We start from the raw sequence: 21,205 nt of genomic DNA on the forward strand, positions 1-21,205 counted from the left end.
CTAGTAATTACAATTGTAGACAAGTTGTATAGGGGCGTTACAGGTGCAACAGGCGGGGAACGAACGGGACAGCAGCAGGAATAGTACTAAGCGCTATACATATCCGTGGTGGGACACACAATGTCAAAAACTGCTCAACAAATGCAGAGCGGCACAGAAGCAATTTTTTCAGAACAGAACTCCGGAATCATACTATCACTCGAGACAGGCCCAGGCACAATTCAAACAACAGATACAGAGGAACAGACGCAAACACTGGCAGATTTTCTGTAACAGCTTACAAGAAGGGACTAGCGCTACATCCATTTGGAAGTACGTTAAGAATGCTCGGACAAAACGTCACACACATTCTGGATTTCACTCTCCTCCCTCCTGGTTGGAGGAATTCCATATACAATTAACAGCACCGTCAGTGTTGTATTCGAGAATGACACATTATCTCACCTTTCTTCTTCCTCACCGTCGACAGCCATCTCTAACATTTCCCAAGCGGAACTCGAAGAAGCGATCCCAAGAGGACAACACACTAGCCCAGGCGCCGACAAAATCTCCAATCAGCATATCCAGGATCTTCCTGCGCAACTTCATACGATATTAATACAAGGTTTCCAATACATATGGACCACCGGCCATATACCGCAGACTTGGAAGCAACATCTAGTAGTCCCGATCTTGAAACATAACAAACCGACTGGCCTGGCCACTAGTTACCGACCTATAACTTTGCTTCCATGTCTCAGCAGAGTGTTGGAGAAAATCATACTACGAAAACTGGAATGGCATACCGAATATTATAACACATTCCCCGCCACAATCATTGGAGCGCGGAAAGGTAAAGCTACATTAGACGCCTTAGCTACATTTCTGTTCGAAATTTGGCAAACATTCCAACACCGGCAATACGTAGCAACTAACAAATTGGATTTTGATAGAGCATATGACCGTCTAGACTTAGATAGACTGGTTCACCACCTTAGCAAGGCCAACATGCCGTCTATATTTATCAGATACGTCCACAATTGGTTAGTAAACCGCAGGATCCGCATTAAATACCAAGGGAAAATCACGGCAGCACGTACCACCTCTCAGGGACTCGCGCAAGGATCTTGTCTCAGTCCATTGCTCTTCAACCTCTATATGTTGGAATTTCATAACGCACTGAGGGAACACGTCCGCATTCTCAGTTATTTTGATGATCATCTGTTATATGTTCGCGGTTCCTCCTTAACAGAAATACAACGACGCTTACAAGTCGCTCTGAACTTTGTACAACAATGGAACTTCTCGAACAGCATGCATGTTAATTGGACCAAAACAACCTATACCATATTCACATGGAAAAGACAGATAGGTCAAATTCACCTGCAGATTGACAATCTCAGATTGACACAACAGCCGCAGTTTACTTATTTGGGAATCACCTTTGACCAGCGATTAAATTGGAAGTTACAACTAACATCGTTACAGGAGAAGATACGACCGTATATCAACATCATATGAAGTGTTAGTACTAAAAAATGGGGGACGGACGTAGGCCCATTACTCCGCATCTCTCAACAATGTGTCGACTCCATTCTTCTCTATGGAGTTTGTCTATTCGCTCCTACGCCTGTGAGACTTTGCCAAATACCACTGCGACTTCAAGCTACCACACTCCGTACAATATTTTCTTTACCACAAACCGCTCCTACTAACGCATTATTAGAGGCTGCCGGTACAATTCCATTCGCAGTCCACATGGAATACTATGTCTCGAGATTCATTATGAGAAGGTTAGGAACAACAACATCCACAGTGATTCCGAAACTCGAACTCCTCTACACGCAGAACAGACAGAAAGCATTACCGTATCGACAGAGACTTCCATGGTTATATCACGCATATGCAAACCTGCGACGCTGGAAACAAACAATATACTGGAATCCTCGTCTACCTTGCTATAACCTGCAATATCGAACTACATTGCAATCAGCTACACTGGAATTGCCGGTTTCTACTAACAAACGAACGAACTTACTATGCACGCAGAGCGTGGCTCCCAGATGGGACTCTTACATGGCAGCAAACCATTCTCATCGCATCCTAATATATACAGATGCTTCCAAACGAATGCAAACAGGATTGGCATACACAGGGGCGAGTATATACATACCTCATTCCCTACACGTTGAAAGACAATGACTACCAAATCAGATGTCAATTTTCCACGCTGAACTCTGGGCTATACGAATGGGATTGCGACACGCCATAGAACATAACTACCAAAGTTTTGGAATCTGTAGTGACAGTCTTAGCGCCTTAACAAGCCTCCAAACAACGAGCCTATCTAACCGCATGACATGGATCCACGGTAATACCAAACAACAGATCACAACAATCAAGGACAAAGGACACAGTGTCCTCTTTTTCCACGCACTTGGCCACACTGGCATTCATGGCAATATGGTGGCCGACCGTCTTGCAAAGGGAAGTACACAGTTGGATCACATCACTGACATCTTGAGTCCCACGGAGAGCCTCCACGCCCAACTCCAAAAACAACGACTGAAAAACTGGAGACGATACCAAGATCAACATAGACACCGAGAAGGTAAATACTTTTGGGCAATATTTCCAAGACCCACGACGAAACAGTGGATTACGCCTGCAGGTTGGTCGCGAAGACATGTGTGTTTACTTTTTAGATTGTACTTAGGAGTAACTCAAACACCGTATAGGTTATACCGAGAAGGACATCGTAACACACCTCTTTGTTATTGTGCCCAACAAGAAGGGAGATTATCTCATCTCATATTTTAGTGTAAGTTAACTCCAGCTTACCGCATCACCCTATATACTGTACTGTGTATTTCAGATGTAAAGCATCACGGGCAATAGCCAATGGTGCGCGATATTCCGCGCGGTGTTGCCGGATCATGGACTCCCCTTTCCCTTCTCGCTCTTCCTCCAGTTGAGGTTATGACACATACATTTGCAACATTATTCGCAATGTAAATATACTATTCCAGCAAACTCAAGAATTTTGACTGTGCATCCTAGAAGTATATATAGCAATTAAATTACTTACCTATTGACTTTTCCAGTGGATATGCTCAACACTCGTCTTTAACACTACTTTCACTATCGTCTAAGTCAGTTAATATTTCGTCATTGTCTGAATCTGAGTCTTGTAAATATATTATCATGGGCTAAAAAATAATGTAAACACAAAAAATAATTCTTCGAGCCTGATTTCGTAGCACTTTATTTTTTATTTTTATTTTTTTTAAAGAAAGCTCCGCACTTGTACTCGGTTTGCTTAAAGACATTGTCAACTATAATTTTGGAGAAGAAACGAACTACCACGAAAGAAAGTAACCCAGACACTGATGAATTATGTTTATGCTAGAAGAGAAGTTACGTTCCAACACTTCTAGCACCTTTGTTTCCTTCACAGTTTTCATAACAAATAACATTCTTGGACTTGATTTAGGTCACAGAAAAACAATCCGTCTGATTCCTAAGCAAGTCCATATGATCGAGTTTGTTTTGGGTTACAATAATTTACGACACCATTCAGACGCCTGTGGCTTTTGAATCCCTGCTGGAGGAGGAAAGAGGGAATAAGTGGTCGCATATATGTAAGGTAGTGAAACGTGAAGGAAAAAAAACATACTGCGTTTTTTCTGTCGAGTAAGGAAGAATTTATCAAAGGCGTGTAGCCACGGGGGAAAAGGGGGCCCTGTCTTTCCAAACTATTTCCAACTCAAAAACGAGGTTCGTGGTATGTGTTTAATAAACTTATTTGATAGTTAATGCAAATGAAAGACGTTTATAATAAAATATGAAAATTAAAAAAAATCAAACATCAGTACGGTTTCTGTATCTAATTCAAACAACTAAAATTAACCATATGCTTTATATTCTCATTTCCCTAACTGGGAGCACACCGTATGAACTCTCTATTAGATTATTGCATAATAATATCTGAGTTGATATTTTTTCGAGTTTTTTTTTCTTTACTGTTTTAACCCATATAAATACAAAGTCAGATAAACAGACTGCTATAAACAGCATTTGTTTTCTTATGAATAGGTTATTGATTTATCTACAATCCGGTTTTCAACTCAGTACTGTCAAAATCCGTCTTTTGATAAGGTAGCATCGTGAAAATATAACATGTGTATAATATGTATGGTGAGTTAAAATGTTTTCATATTCTGAAAGAGATCATTTGTTCTCTTTTAAATGTGTGAAAAGCTTTCCTCCCCCTGAAAGCAATGTTCCCCTAGAACAACCTGCTGGTTACACCCATGATTATTCTGTAATAAAAGTTGAGTTCTATTTCCAAAGTGAAGAAAAATCCACTGGAAATTAGACGCGGGACTCATCGCTGTGTTCGTAATTCTTTTCTCTACTTCGTAAAGTGAGCAGTTGATGTGCTAATACAATATTTCTAATAAGCGCTTCTGGTATTGTCAAGATTCGCAGTAGCGCGAGAAGTCAGCGTGCAGGACTGCTTGTCGCAAATTGTCAACATCGCTCAAAGCCAATTGGACGCCGCGTGAAGCCAACTCAAGGCCATGCCGCTTATCATTTGAAATCTGCAATAATTCATCATTTCCACCATACCACACCAGTGAATGTTCCCTTTCTCTTAGCAAACAATATTCGAACAGTAGTGTATCACCTCCTGCAATACATAATAATCAACAACATTACGCTTTAATCGGCTCTTGCAGTACAGCTCGGTATAACTCTCAAGTGGAATATATCCTCCTGTAAGGACTGCCAATAGTACATCTAACCCATATAGACGAGTGTAACTGAACTGCCCAGAAGACTCACGGTCAGGGCAAAACAATTCCCAAGAACAAGAACAAGAACAAAGAGGGATTGCGTTCTTAGCGTTAACGGCTGCCTTAGTGTGTATTCGCGTTTGCGAAACTATAGAGAAACTAGTACCATGAAAAGAAAATAATAAAGTGCAAATGTAATATTTTAAATTAATTTATACGTATTATATTAACTTTTTTAAAAAATTAATGATACAGGGCTACCGCCGGTAGCCTCGGTTCCCATAATATACGCCACTGAAGTACAGTAGGAGACTTAACGGAATATATTTCATATTTTTGGTCACATTTTATTTCATGATGGTGGTTGTATCTTCATTATTCTTTTTAGATAGCCAGCTAAGATTTTGATCAGAGTGGAGGCCCCTGTCCAAATGGAGGGCCGGGGTATAGCCTCCCTAAGTCCCACCCTTAATCCATCCCTTTATACATTCACTTCTTAACTTAGGCCTTTTCTTTTTCTTTACATATTTCTTACTTTTCCCCATTTCCATCTAGTTACTTTCTCTCTTCTTCTGACTGAATTTTTTCTCCTGATATTGACCTGTTCCTGATTGTGTCTTTTACTTTTGGACAATTTAGTTTTCATTTAAAAAATCCTTCTTGCGAGGTACAGATAAGTCAAGTTTATCCTATATGAATATGTCAGGGACATTTTTTTAACTTTTAGTGATTTGGAGGAGAAGTAGACGAATTATTTTCCCTTCCTAACGATGTATACGGGATTGAAGAAGAAGAAGAAGAAGAAGAATTTACTTTCGTTTTGTGCAGTTACATTGTATGATAGAAATTGTGCGAATTTTTCGTAAAACCAAGACAAGACAAAGCAAGGAATAGGATTCCTGTTTAACAGGTATATATATATTTGTTAAGAATTTCGGTATACGTCAGTTTGTTAACGGTGGTAGGTACGATACAGCATAGAACCAGACAGTTTAAATCTAGTTTAAGTTCGTTGTCAATGAATATATCTTCTATATTATTATTAAGCGTTTTGAAGTAACACAATCTATGCCTACACATTAACCATAATAATACATAAGTAATTAAGAATAGACCATCATAAAAATGGTAATATTACGGTTGAAAGGAGCAAGAGAAAAATATATGTAGGGTAGCAAATTCCATTGACAAGCAAACTTTCCACGGCTGTTGAGCAAAAGGGGTCCAGCAACAGTTTCTTAAAAAAAAAAAAAAAAAAAAAAAAAGTATAGTTTCTGTAATTTCTGTTCACATTAGGACAGTTTATGTTACATTATGTTGGTGTAGGGCTCCAGCATAATTTTCCCAAAAAATATAGAATTTCGCTTATTTTTACTTATATCAGGTTAGATTTTGTGTTAGGTCTAAATACCTGCATCATCCAGTTCTCCTGTAAATTTTGTTTTTTACGTGCTTCCGGACCCCTTCTGCTAAACGTAACCCATTTTCACAATGTTGGAAACTAGTATAAATTTAGAAGTGTGAAACCATAAGATTTTACGGTAAGAGTGCACGGTCCCTGTTCCGTTAAGGGGGTCCAAAACTAACCTAACCTAATATAACCTTATATTATGTAATCAAACGAAAATCAATGGAAAGAATTGGAGAAATTGCAAATTTCGTGTGGAAGAAATTACTGGGCCATTTAACGGAACATTGACCGATTGCACTTTATGCTGAACATTCATTGGAACCGATTTTTTGGAACAGTTCAGAGATTAATTCCCAAAAATGATCCCATCAATCGTAAAATAAATTCTGGACAAGTTCTGCAGACCACCTAATAAGCAATCGTGTTCTTACTTCGCACCAGCATACTAAGGTGTATCACAGCAGCGATAATAGATTACGATTGCTAACCAAATGATCTACCACATTCACCAAAAACTTACTCTTCAGTTGCTACGAATAATGGAAATATCCTTGAGAATTGACGCTAAACTACTCCTAGAAATCAATTCAGGTGAAACAGTGACTATTGATTTCAGTACCACCAAGCGCTAAAACACCAGAAACACCGTTCTTAACAGGAGGAACAGAAACACCGATTCCGTACCTGTTCCAGTGACAGCGGTTTCATTCATCCTGTGTCAAATCACTAGTTCGGCATGAAGTGCACTCTAGCCGTTTTTACTTCAGGCAATTCACTCAATAGTTCGACTCCGTAAGACACTTAAATCCTAACCTAACCTTTTTTTCACTGCTGAATATTTATCTCCTCTAATAGCTATGAAATTAAATACCAAAAATAATCATTATAATAAATGAATTGGGCATAATCGAGCAGACGGATCTACCAAATTTTGACACATTTCTTACATTTTCAGGAAGGTTAGAGCTTGTATTTCTTTTAGATGAGCATGCACTAAATGAGCTCAATTACTACTTGCAGAGTGTCTTCAGGAGGGTTCAGCATAAATACAGTGTGGACGTACAGTAGGTATAAAAACTACAGTGCATAAGATACCAACTTACTAACTAAAAAGCACGAATGCTATCTAACCGACTCAGAGAAGAATCACAGCAGGGAGCCCAAGCGAGGGAGTGTGTCCGTAGGATTCAAGCGCGTCAGCAATGGGCGGTATACGTATAAACGAGGATAGTGAAAGAGCAATCTACCCATACAGTAATATCATTATTACTCAAAATTCATTTCAGTATGCTGTGCACTGACTACCGTAATTCCTTACGCCTGTATTCACACACTCATTCCTTCACAAAAAATGTTTTACATCGTATTTTACCTATAAACTTTTTTTTTGCTTTAAAGGATTCTATAAGGCGTCTGGGTCTGTCATTAAGAAATTTCTGCTGTGTTGCCCGACTACACGAAAATCGAAGAAAATACCAAATACATGGATTAGATTAGGTTGAGTTAAAAGTCACCTTTAAAACTGGCGTGTATGTTCTACATTTCTCACCTCCTTTGTGATTAGATTAAGTTGAGTCGGAAGTTACCTTTAAGACGGAGGCGTGTAAAAATAATTAAACTTAATTCGATAAAACTCAAAAACGATATGTCTCAATGACCTACTTCCATACTGCCTTTCCTGCCACTGAATCATAGCAAGTGTACCTTACCGCTAAATATTAATTTCCGTCTCCGCTTCTAATATCAAAAACAACCTGCTAATCTTCCGCACATGGTGGCCCCGGATTAGATTAACACGAACTTGTTTTCAGCGTTGTATTGCTATTTATATGTAGATATTTTAATATACCTTAACTGGAATTACTCTTCTTTCATTTCCTTCGTTCATTCTTAAGTATTAATCACTTTATTTCTTATTTTTCATGCTTTGCTTTTCGCTGGATACGTATTCGTCCGTATTGTATTATTACGCGAAATTAAGGCCTGTGACAAACATCTTGGCATTTCAGCTAAACGAATAAAACGCAAGCTCTGGCGTGACGGTTGCCAAGTGGTAAAGGTGTGTGGCTATGAGTAAGCAGACAAACTACAGCGCGATCAGGTGACAGGGGATAGACGTGGATGTGTGCAAAATAAATGTGGCAATACCGCTGGCCTCTCATTTGCTAGCAGCATTTAAAGGGAAGTTGGAACGCCGCCTTCAAATGCCAGGATGTTTGTCACGCCGTTTAGTAGCTTCGAACTGTTTCTAATGTTATTTCTAATAGAGTCATTCCACCTCATTTCAACCACCCCCTTCCAGTGACCATCATGGATTTTCATGAAAAGTTGTACACATTAAGCTTGGTAGTATTAAGAGATAAAATACCAAGTTTAAAAGCATTCCTGTAAATAAAACCAAAGTTATAATAAGATATGCACCACAGTGTGTAGGCCCAATATTTGCCAAAATGAGCCATCTTGCCCGCGGCACAGTTTCAGTCTCACAACTTTCTCATTATGGATGAAATAAAAGTGAAATTTACAGAACTAAATACAAAGTTAGTAGTAACAACAACAATTCTTGCTGACATGTTCATTTCAAAGCGAAAAAAAAAGTAAAATGTTATAAAGTTCAGCATATTTTTATGGGAAAAAGAGAGCGGGTGGAGAGAATCTCTACTAGTCCTTGGATACACCACCTTGCCGATTTTCAAACAGGGTAATAACAAAACAGAAGGTCACTTTTGTTGTAATTTAACAATGAAAATGCGAAAAAAGCAAAAACAGTGAAAAATACACAAGTTGGCAACAGTGTAGCACAATTCTGATAGCTCTTACGAACTTGTATACTTGCATACATATCATGTTGTAAATGTCACGTAAATTACATCTTGTTACTGGTATGTGGGAGTTATGAATCTGTAAAACGTAACTAATTGACAACTTCGACAATTGACGAAGTGTATAAACAAAACTGAATATTTGTCATGTACAGGGTGGGCTAGAGGTCAACTTTGGTCATAAATGATGGGTGGGGGTACCTAAAATCACATGTGATCACCACGACCGGCATTTTGAAGTTGGATCTTGTATGGTGCCACCTGTTAGTGGAATGTATCCTCCGAATGAACGTTCGACTAACCTCACATTCCTGGGATTAACGCTGTGTGCTACATTGGGGGCTTTTACTGAAGGATCCGAGGAGAGCGACTGTCTTTTCCCCTTCTGGAGACGTTTTCAGACTACTACTACGATGTTTGTAATCCACGAAACCCCTCTAACGGAATCTGCTGACGAGTTGGCCACATGATTGTGGGCTATGGGCTCCCTTTCGGCCTGTAGCGCATTAAACTCCGCACCCACAACGCGAGATGCGATTTCTACACATCAGGATGATCTCAATACGTTTCTGGGTCGTCAGCCCCATTATCCAGTCACTGGAATCTGCAACGATAAAACAAGCCATAATTCATCAACGGTTAGTGATACGAGGAAGTAAATAGCAACATTGCATTCCTGATCAAAAAAGTTTTAAAACATGTGCCGCACGCCTACTTTCCAATTTAAAAAATAAAGGGATATTCAAAATGGCGTACTTCAAGATGGCGGTGGTTACGTGTGTTTTAGGTGCCCCAATCATCATCTATGACCAAAGCGGACCTCTAGCCCAACAGGCTTTTCTGTTACAGGACTGTTATCTGACTTTTGGCCCACCCTGTACATTACAAATATTCACAGTTTTGTTTATACACTTCGTCAATTGTCGACTTTTATTATTTTTATTTATTTATATGTTAGCAGACATTAGGTACATCTTAGAGCCATTTTACACTAGATATATAACAATAACGAAGGGAAGGAATTTCGGATGGTATCGGCCAGAGCCTGTATGCTAAGTACCATCCCGGCATTTGCTTGGTAGGACAGAGAAATCCTGGAAAACATCAGTCAGGACAGTCGGCCGCGAGACATGGCCCGAGGCGATCTCCCGAATGCCTATCCAACGCGCTCCCAAGTGCGCCACGACGACTTGGTGTATTACGTTACTGTTCGAAATTTAAATCAATTAGTTACGTTTTACAGATTCATAACTTCCACATGCCTTGCAGTAACAAGATGTAATTTACGTGACATTTACAACATGATATGGTCTTCATGTATGCAAGTATACAAGTTCGTACGAGCTATCAGAATTGTGCTATAGTGTTGCCAACTTCTGTATTTTTCACTGTTTTTGCTTTTTTCGCATTTTCATTGTTAAATTACAATAAAAGTAAGTGGTCTACTGTTTCGTTATTACCCAGTTTGAAAGTTGGCAAAGTGGTGTATCCAAGGACTAGTAGAGATTCTCCCCACCCACTCTCTTCTTCATAATGAGAAAGTTGTGTGACTCTGAAAACGTGCCCGGATAACATTGCTCATTTCGGCAAATATTGGGCCTACGCACTCTGCTGCATATCCTAATCCTAACTATATATAAAACTACATGAACTGACATAAATTAAAGGTGTACTTCCAGCTGACGTGGAAAGTTGAAATTTGGCATGATGGTAGCTTTCCGGGACTAACCGACAGGAAAATTGCGAAAAGTGAATATTTTTAATTTTTAGTGAGTCTAAAGGAGGAATGAAGAATTTCCCCATGTATTTACGTAGGTCTTTTTTGGACCTATATCCTCATGTTTTAGGTACTTGGAATTGGAATAAAAACTTGAAATTCTGTTTGCTTGTACGTTTTCGTTAGTATTACCCAAGTAAGTCAGTAAAAACGAAAATTTCCAACTTTAGAGTGGTTTTATGGGGAACTGAAAAATCTTTGTTATGTATATGGAACATCTTTTACACCTGAAAATTATTGAGCACTTCCTATAAGGATACTATGATTAAATTTGATATAGTATAGTTTTAATGTTTGGGGGGGGGGGTCTAAAGGAGAGATGAAGAAATTTCCCGTGTTATTTAAATGGGCTTTTTTTTTTTTTTTTTTTTTTTGACTTATTATAATCTCATATTTTAGGTACTTGGAATTGGAATACAAACTTAAAAGTCGGAATGCTTGTACGTTTCCGTCAGCGCTACCTAAATAAATCAGTAAAAATAAGAATTTCTTACTTTAGAGTGGTTTTATGGGGAACTAAAAATTCTTTCCCATGTTATTTATTATGGAACATCTTCTATACCCCAAAATGTTTAGGCACTTCCGGCAAGATTAGGATGATGAAATTTGACGTGATTGTAGCCTTCTAGACTAACTCACAGGAAAATTGCCAAAAGTGAATATTTTTAATTTTTAAGGAGTCTAAAAGGGGATGAAGAAATTCCCATGTTATTTAAATTGAGTTTTCTTGGGATACAAAATCTTATCATTTAGATAGTTGAAATAGGAAAATAAACTTGAAATTCGGTAGAATTGTGGGTTGAAGCCCCCCAGCTTGCAAATTCAGGAAATATGAAGAGTAAATGAACGAAAGTCACTGTTGATGCAAAGGATGATACATAATAGACGCGAGGCCGTAGGTCGAGCAAACGCGGGGAGACTGGGGACGGAGCCCCCAGCTAGCCAAAGGCTAGTCTTATTATAACTTTGTTTTTATTTACAGGAATGCTTTTAAATTTGGTATTTTATCTCTTGATAGTATCTAGCTTATGTGCAAAACTTTTCATGAAAATGCATTATGGTCACTGGGAAGACATTCAAAAATTGGTCGTTTTGAGGTTGAATGACCCAATAATAATCTATAGTAATGCCATTTCTAACCATTACTATAACATCATCCTATTATAGTATTATGTAAATAAACTTATAGAGGGAGAATAAGAGCATAGCTCCCACTCAAACACATGTCCCTGGAATATCAAAAATTACAAAACGCATACTTCTTTCCTGTACTAGTTTCCACACAAGAGTATACTTATATTCATGAAATATATACTTTACTTGCCAGGAAATGCACTTTTACTGTCTTAGAAAGTGTTTCTTAAGGGAAGAGTTGTATTAATAGGTACACTCATGTCTAAAATGATTGTCGCATATCTATAACTGTCTTCTTGTAAGAATATAATTTGATAATGACTTTGCGGGGTACTTTTAATACCGACACTATGTGTATAATCGGGAAATGTACATTTGTGGTAAATTTCATAGGAAAAGAATTATAAATACGAAAATTAGAATGAGTAAAACAAAATATTGCTGAATGGATAAGAAAGTTTTGTTTTCGTTTTATTCTTATTTACTGCTCTTTTGACATGAAATTTGCCACATACATGTCTTTTCCGATGATACACATACTAACATTATAAGAAATACCGGGCGAATTCGTTATCAAATTATATTCCTACAACATATTTATAGACATGAGTGTACATAATGAACCACAGTTTGTGCACATATAGCGTGCAAACTGCAGTGCGTAAGCCACGAATTAATTTAAAAACACAAACCAACTTGTACTATGTGCCTACTTAAAAGCACGAATACTATTTAACTGAGTCAGAGCAGGAACGCAGCAAGGGGGATCCCGAGGGGTAGCGAGTGGGTGTGTGCGTAGGAGCAGGCGCGTCAGGGCTGTAGGTATGCGCATAAATAAAGCAAGTGTAAATACACTGTATAGTATAAAGAGTATGTTTTGTGTGTGACACAGCTTTGCGATCCTTCTATGAACACTATGTACACTGCTTTCACATGGTACTTCACTTCGTATGGCTTTTTTTGTTTATCCATTTCGTATTTCTAACTTATTGTACATGCTTTCACATGGCACTTCACTTCGTATGGCTTTATATATATATATATATATATATATATATATATCCATTTCGTATTTCTAATTTATTGTACATATAAGAGGCAGGTTCCCGATATAATTCTTTTGTGAAATCAAGTGATATATTCCGTGAATTTTACAAATTTATGCCTGCATAAACTGAGATACCACTGAAAATTTTGCCCCATTTCACCAAATTTAGTTCTTATCCAATTCTCCTAATATTAGTTTCCCCTCTACATTTTTTCTCCCCATTCTGCATCATGCACATCCTAGGTTAGTTAAGAAGACAGTAAGTTTGAAACACTCCCACACTATGCTGTATTGCCTGTTCACCTAACGTTGCATCAACACGCGAACTCATATAGCCTAGAATTTAACTTTGTTTTATTTTCTAATAATAACTAAAGAGAACATTGTATATTTAGAGGTGAAACTTCTTTGTTAGTATTTCTTTTTTATATTTTCTTGTTTTTATTTTACTTTATTTGTTATTGCTATGTTGTTCAGTTTCAGTCAATTGGCTTAATGCCAGGGTGGAAAAAAATCAATTTTTTTAAAAATTATTTTTGTTGATTTTTTGATTTAAATCTTTCTCCTCGCATAATACAAATCACGAACTGAAGAAAAGAACATTAGGAATTACTATTAAATTTTAATTATGTCATTTAAATGAAAGAATTTGAATGAATTTTGAATTAATCCCCAATCGTTAACTTATTTCAATCCCAAACAATGTTTCTTAAGCATTAAGGGAAAAGTATAGCAACGTTTATCAACATAACACACATTTTTAAAAAATCGGAATTATACATATAAACACTTACATTTCGCCTAAAGTTACAAAATCTAAAATAAATAAATAAGTTTCGGAGAGGGGATCGGTAGGGCGACCATACGTCCAGTTTTAACCGGGACAGTCCCATTTTAGGGGTGTCCTTGCCGTACCGTCAGTAGATGGAAAAAAGTAGTATTTGTCCAGTTTTCAAGGATTCGAACTATGGCAAAGAAGCAAATGCAACCAGTATCATGTCCTATTATATTGTAAGTTAAATGCTGTTTATATTCTATAGCTTATATATATATTGTGTTCTATTACAATATAAATGTATTAGGTATTGCTAAGGTAAACAGCAACTAATTTATGCACTGATCTATTTCTCATTTCTCGTGACTTTTAAAAAGCCGGAAGCTGTCAATTTCCTGTCAATCAGGTGAAATTTTTATGGTCACCCTAGGGATCGGACACTTCTAAAACGCCTCTGTTATCTGAAAAAAACAAACAGACGCGCACACTAAAGTATGTTCGTTCTAAATGTCGATGGTGACTTTTCCTTTAGAATAATTAACGATTTAAAAACTCTGTTGCGAAGAGAAGAAAGTAGGATTCCCCCGTTACCCGTTCGAAACGGGATTTTCCCTAACCATGTTCTGCGTGACACTCGTTTTCATACTGTGCTGTACATACATTTGAGTCTCATTGTGGTATTATTATTATCTTCCATAATCGAAATAACAGAAGAGAAACAGGATTTTACTTATTTTCACTTTAAATTAATTTATTTCAGAATTTAATTTAAATGAACGATTTTTATTTAAAAAATCAAGTGATTTAAATCAGTCCACCCTGTTTAATGCTGTATGAAAGTCTAGTCATGTCCAAAAGATACAAGTGCGTATTCGAAGTACGCTTCTTTCCGGAACTGATGTCACCTAGTGTGCGTTAAAAGACCCGAGTTCACAAGTCTGCGAGTGCATTGTACGTAGTGTGCGAGGATATACACTACGTTAGCACACTAACACTAAGGTGATAGTTCATCGTATAGGAACAACAATAATGTTAAAATGACAATAAAATTTTAAAAGGCATATTTTTTAAATATTTTTCATAAGGTGAAAATTTTTGTGAGCTGATCTTCTAATAATTTTACTTGATAGTAAAATGATTAGTGCTTTAATAAGTTCAATATCAGTGTTACAAAAATAAACATATTTTTGTCATACTCTCTGAGTATGCAATGGAATTTAAAATAGTATTGGGAAAGTAATGAGGTAATTTCTTTAATAATGAGGACATTTGTGCTTAAAATATTACGTAGTTTATGCAGCTTATAATTAGACTATCGGTGATGTAGCTATTTGCACGTAAATTATAAACTTTAATGACATATGAGTTATAATGTTAAGCTTTAGCATAGAATAATAAATACCGTGGTTTTTCATTACTCTGTGGCTACAGCTACATCTGCAAATGTTAATTTGTAGGTAGATAGGCTTAATTTTTTAGTTTTGATTCTAAAACAAATTCCTTTCAAAGCTACCATATTCCCTTGCACTTAGTCTGTGTGAGGAACCGTAATATGTCAACTAAAGTACATGTTGCATTTGTGACAGCTGGCCAAAAATAAAATAAGGTCAAAGGTTTTTTTCTACACATTTATCAAAGATTTTACAAATTCGTCTTAATTTATATAATCTCATTACTGTACTCAGTATGAAACGATTATGAACCAATAATTCCTTCCGTGTAGTTGAACAATGAGAGAGATTTTTTTCATCACTTTGTTTTTTAATTTTTATAAAATTATTATTATATTAGTCATCTCCTTTACTTGGACGAGGGGATTTGTGTCGTAATTATAACAATTTTCGAAGTGAGAAGAATGTAGGAGAGAGAGCGGATGTATATCAAGAGATGTAGAGCGCCGAAAGCGTAGTGAAGTCCATGCAGGTATTGTAGTGTATACATGTACAGGACTCCATTTAAGCATGCTTATAAGATAGTTTTTTTTTTTTTTTTTTCGGTATTACTTTAATTAGAGTTATCCACATTGAATATGTGATCCTTATACATTGATATTTCATACTGACATAATAGCTTTTTTCTGTAAATTTTGTTCCTCATATTGTTCAACTGCGCCACTTCTTTCCTTGTCATCCTTGTACCTTAACTTTGGTGCAAATTAAGAATATGGAGACACTACTTCGAAGGTTTACGGGTAGAATCTATAGATTCACAAAGAAAGAATATCATCTAAGGAGCTTAATTATTAGCATATATGGTAGAAATAGTCCAATTAGAATGCTTGTAACTGAAGCAATGTACAGTAGAACAGCACAATTACAGGGTCATTGTTGTGTAATCTACCGTACAAGAAGCACTTATACATGATATAAACCTTCGAAGATCTGATACATTATGCATTTTCCAACATTATTGTAAATAACGCTCTTCTTACTACCTTCGGTGTCGTAACGCTCTTGCAAGTTGTCTGCTTTCGCTTGCAATAAAATCCCTGAGTGACTTTTAGGTACTAAGAAATTAAGTCACATTGCTTGCAGATAGCACCAGCAACAGTGTCATCAGCGCCCTAACCACCAGTGCTACCGGTGGATTAATAAATATTCCCGCGCGCAAGTATGCCTAATAAAATATAACATCGCCAATAGTTTGGTGCTTTTTTTCTGCTGTTACAAGTTTATTGTGCACATAACACAATATGCATTTAATTATTGCCTTTACACCCCACTCTTGTTAATCAATTCGAGAAAGATCCGAAATGACGAATATTTGCAGGTACTGGAAAGCTGAAGCTGTTGGTATACATGAAAGAGACACTTAAGACATTTTATGGTTGCCCCATATGGTCAATCTGTACAATATATAAATCTTTAATACAACTGGAAAGTCATTCACTAAATTTAAAAAAAATGCTTTTTCTAGCACGCAAAATTCTCCTTTCTTTTGTTATCAGTGTTTCATTGTCTACCAAATGAGGCGCTGGTACGAAGTGCGGATCAAGAACTAATTAGATGAAATGTACACTGTCTATTGTGCACTCCGTTTGTAGTCTTCGAGTGTGTATGCTCAAAGTGTGCACTTTGCACTTTTGGACATGGCCTCTGTGAACAAAGAAATAAATATTGTATTTGATTTGAATTGCATGATATTTTATTACCATTTCAAATGGTTCGTAAAAATTGTGACATTGTTTAGTTATTTTGCTTTTCGCGTTGTGAATACTGCTTTTTTTCCTTTTTCTAGAGTAATAGTTGACATGACAACCAAAACAGGGGAGGACGTGGATCCTGTACGTGACGAACGCGCAGGAAAAGTTAGAGAAGTTGGTTCTCAGGCAATATGGAGTCTGTCGTCGTGTAAACCAGGTACAAATATATATATTTAAAGACAGTGAATTGCGCATTTTTACTACTATTTTTCTAAAGGACATAAGTGTTGTATTTTTACATTGTTAATTGCGTTATTAAGAGTTTTCGTGAACAGTTTCAAACATTTATTTTGTGGGCTTTTTCACAAGGTTAAATCACTTAATTCAGCAATATACTTGAAATACAGCAATAAATGTTAGATCTAGATCTGTTGTAACAAAATCTTGGAAGAATGGTTCTCAATCTGCTATTTAATACAGTACCCTATAGAGTATAATATGTACCGTGTAACGAGATAATTATATCGGTTCCATTATGTTCGTTTTCTTCTCTTCAGTTTTTTCTTCTTTTCCTATTCTAATTTTTTAATTCCATTTTTTGTGTATTAACTCCGTTCAAAATTATATATTTAACTTAAAGCAGTGTTTTTCTAAATTGATTATTTCTCTTTTTTTCTTTTGCAATTGTCTATAATCCTGGAAAATTTTCATCAATCTTGATTCGGAATAATTTGTAAAGTTTAACAGAACCATTAACCTTTTCGTTGCATTTGGTTGGATTATTGGATGAAGTGTTAGTAACAGTTTATACAGTATACAGTCATATTTAATTGAATTTCTTCGATCTACGGTATTTGGAAATTGAGATGAAAAGTGTTCTAATTTCAGTTTTCTTTATTTGACGATGCCATAAACTTAGTTGCATTTGGATCTTGAATAAACTTTCGGCTCACAGTAGAATTATTTGGCTTTCTGTTGGACAAGTATATCATTAATTTTAATTTTAATTGGTGACTGAATTAATTTATCAGTTAGTGTGTGGACTAAGTTGGTGAGCAAGAAAACTACTAAATTATATATTCTTTCCTTTCAACGTTATAAAGTTTTTTCCTTTTCGGTTAAATGTTGAAATAACGATGGACGAGATCGTGTGCCTAACTGTCGATGAGAATACTAAATGTTTTGAACCACGAAGGCTTGTGATTTGAAGTATTAAAAAAAATCTATTGAACAATTTCACCAGAACGTAATGTAACTAGTTCTATATAGACTCCTTTGTGCCAATCATTAATAGAGTTACTCACCGGTGAGGATAGATCATTTCAGGCCCAACTTTTTTCATGATTATTGCATGTTCATTTCACGGAAACAGGTAGTTTTCATGTTGATAGGGTTGCAACATTGCAACGTGAAAAATACGTGTAAACAACATGTAGAGCGTGGAAAGACATGTACGTAACTGGCATATTCCATGTAGTTGACATATACGTTACCCCATGAGGATCTGACGACAGCTGCTTTTCATTTGATAAAAATGTAGTTGACATGTGAAATACAGGTGTTAGCGAATTAGTGGGCGTGTTAGCGGAATATACACATAAAGTACATCGCATTAAGTACTATACATGTGTCAGAACCTTGCATATGTGCATGACAAACTGGAGACTTGGTTCCTGAATATTACATGTTTCCTATACCTGTAACATTAATGATTCACTCCAATCAATCTTGTTCATTGCATGCACCTGTTTAACCCATTTATTGGCAATCATGATCATTGCATTTTCCGTTTACCTGCACATTGCCTGGGTTCACACTTCGCATGTATACGGAGATAATAGAGCAGGGTGTCTATCGGTCACAAATGTCACGAAATTTAGCTTTTGGGTCACGATTTTTTTTTAACTGTACAAATGTAAGTACAGATTGGAAAATTTTGTTCTATAAAACGTCAAAATTCACCACCATAAATGTCTATGGTCGGGTTTAGACGCTACCAAATCGCAAGCAAAGTACGTTTCTATCGCATGGATGAAAATTCGGCCTAATTCGCACCCAAATTTACTCTTCAAAATGTTAGAAAATTTTATGATTTGGCAAAGAAAAGGTCACGAAAAAGTCACGAAATTTCATTTTGGAATTTTAGTAGACACCCTGTACAGGCAGTGTATTCAGTTGTAATCCCATGTTTTATACATGTGTCTGGACCTTGCATAGAGAATGTTGAATTGGAGACTTGTGCCTGAATATTGCATGTCTCCTATGCCTATAACGTGAATGTTTAGCTCCAATCCACCTTGTTCACCACACGTATCTGTTTAATCCATTTATTGGCAATCACGATCATTGCATGTTCCCGTTCACCTGTACATTGCCTGTACACTGCACGTAGGGAAGTTACACACTTCGCATGTACACGAAAATGATAAATGTAAAATAACATATTCTACATCATGCGTTTTCCATGCTATACGCTAATACATGGTATTTACATGTAATGCGAATGTCACACATGTATATTACATGTTAATAAAGAGGCACCTTGCTTGTACTCTTCATTCGGAGCAGGACGTTTGGGCGCAAAGCAGTCCACGATTAGCTACGTCGGCGTGGTTGTTCGTTCTTGACTGGTCATTAAGAATTCTGTCATATTGTCACATAGATTCCATGTCCTTATTGGAGATAATTCTGTTCTTTTGATGCTGCCCAATCGTATCATTCCTTTACGTTAGATATATTATAAAGGATAGAAATTTGTTTTGGGGTGTCACAGGCTGCCTACAGTAAATTTTATTTGACCTATTCCTATTTCAATGTATAGCTAGTGCCTATAAGTGCCTATTTTTATGAAATCTGAAATAACTTTTCATTAATACAATAAAGTATCAACTATCCGGCCTAATGGGCAGATTAAATAACAAAAAAGCATTCAATAAATACTTCCTGAATCACCCATATCATTAAAAATACCATTTTTAATTCCAAGAACAGTTCTTATTCGTTTCTTATGTTTTGTACCACGCATTTTCATAATTTATTATAGAAAATGAAAATATGTTCAGTATTGTACACATTTTAAGTAAAATTTAATAATGTCTGACAAAAAATAAGTGCACAGTGCAGTATGAATATATAGTCTCATCTTTAAAATAACTAAATATTAACGAAAAACGTACGTCCTTTTGCTCAAATTACATGTCCTTATTATATATATCCTATTTTATTAAAAGAAAATATTCTTTTAAAACTAAGCCGCAAAGTATCGAGACCAGATAGTCAATAGTTTGCTGCAGTTTCTTCCCATTTCTTTTCAACTGGTAGAGCCAAGTTGTGTATGATGTGCAGAAACTTTATTGTGTTCAAGATATTATTTATAGCTTCTGCAAAATTATTTGTGGAAGTTTTTCGAAATTTCTAGTGCCCATTTTCATCTTTTAGTGTCTAAACATCCGGACTCTAGTTATGGAATTTATTATAACATATGTAGGTAGGTTAACCTATTTGGATAAAAGATATTTTGCCCAAACGGCCGCGACCAAATGTCATGGACCCTTTTCATTCTTACTGTATTGCGAATGTTATCAACAATCCATTCAAGGTACTTTACATGCACATATTCTCTCCATTTACTTGCATGTGACTGACTACGTGTATATTGCATGTTCTCATTTTGATGTACAGGCTCTGTACAACGCTCATTTGCGGTGCAAAATTTCCAACAGAAGTTTAGTACTTTTTCGACATGCATATCACCTGAAGACAAAGTGTCTGTAATATTTTCTTTACATGTGTTTTCGCCGAAACAGGCGCCTGTATAATGCCTGTGTAAATTTGACAGGCTTTTACAGGCAGTTCCATGTACAAAACATTGCATGTTTCCTCAGATGATTATCACGATTGTCTTATTTATTCAAGATTAGTTTATTTTATTTTGTTGTTATGTTATCACCTCTTGAAAAATAAACCTTTGAAGAAAAACTCTCAGCGGTTTACATATTGTCACGGTATGCGTGTCACGACACTCCAAAATTATAAAAAATGTTAAGATTTAAAATTTATGAATATCATTAATTGGTTTCAGAGAGAAATATTAAAATGTTTTGTTTATTATTCTAAATTGCTGTAATTAGGTTGCAGACATGTTATATCATCATTATGCATTGCTGATGCTTGTTGTTTCTTCAAGAAGTAGACACGAGTCTGCAGTGTCATAAGAATAACAAAAACAAATACGAAACAAATAAATGTCAAACGTTGTAGAAATTTTGTAAACACAGACACATAACTAAAATTAGGTAAAAGTGAGAATTTCGCAGAC

At 36.3% G+C, this 21,205-nt stretch overlaps 1 protein-coding gene across 1 annotated transcript in view; it reads left to right on the plus strand.

Annotated features, from left to right (window-relative positions):
- The first annotated feature begins 5,471 nt into the window (after window positions 1–5,471).
- APC10 (anaphase-promoting complex subunit 10) overlaps window positions 5,472–21,205 on the plus strand; it is a 28,604-nt gene continuing 12,870 nt past the window's right edge. The window contains exons 1-2 of the mRNA XM_081738860.1: window positions 5,472–5,688; window positions 16,983–17,104. Of these exons, the coding sequence (XP_081594986.1) occupies window positions 16,996–17,104 (109 nt within the window). The 5' untranslated portion in view covers window positions 5,472–5,688; window positions 16,983–16,995. The remainder of the gene's footprint in view (window positions 5,689–16,982; window positions 17,105–21,205) is intronic.

The sequence above is a fragment of the Thermobia domestica genome, chromosome 14, assembly GCF_964235325.1.
Source record: "Thermobia domestica chromosome 14, izTheDome1.hap1.1, whole genome shotgun sequence".
Lineage (NCBI taxonomy): Eukaryota > Metazoa > Arthropoda > Insecta > Zygentoma > Lepismatidae > Thermobia > Thermobia domestica.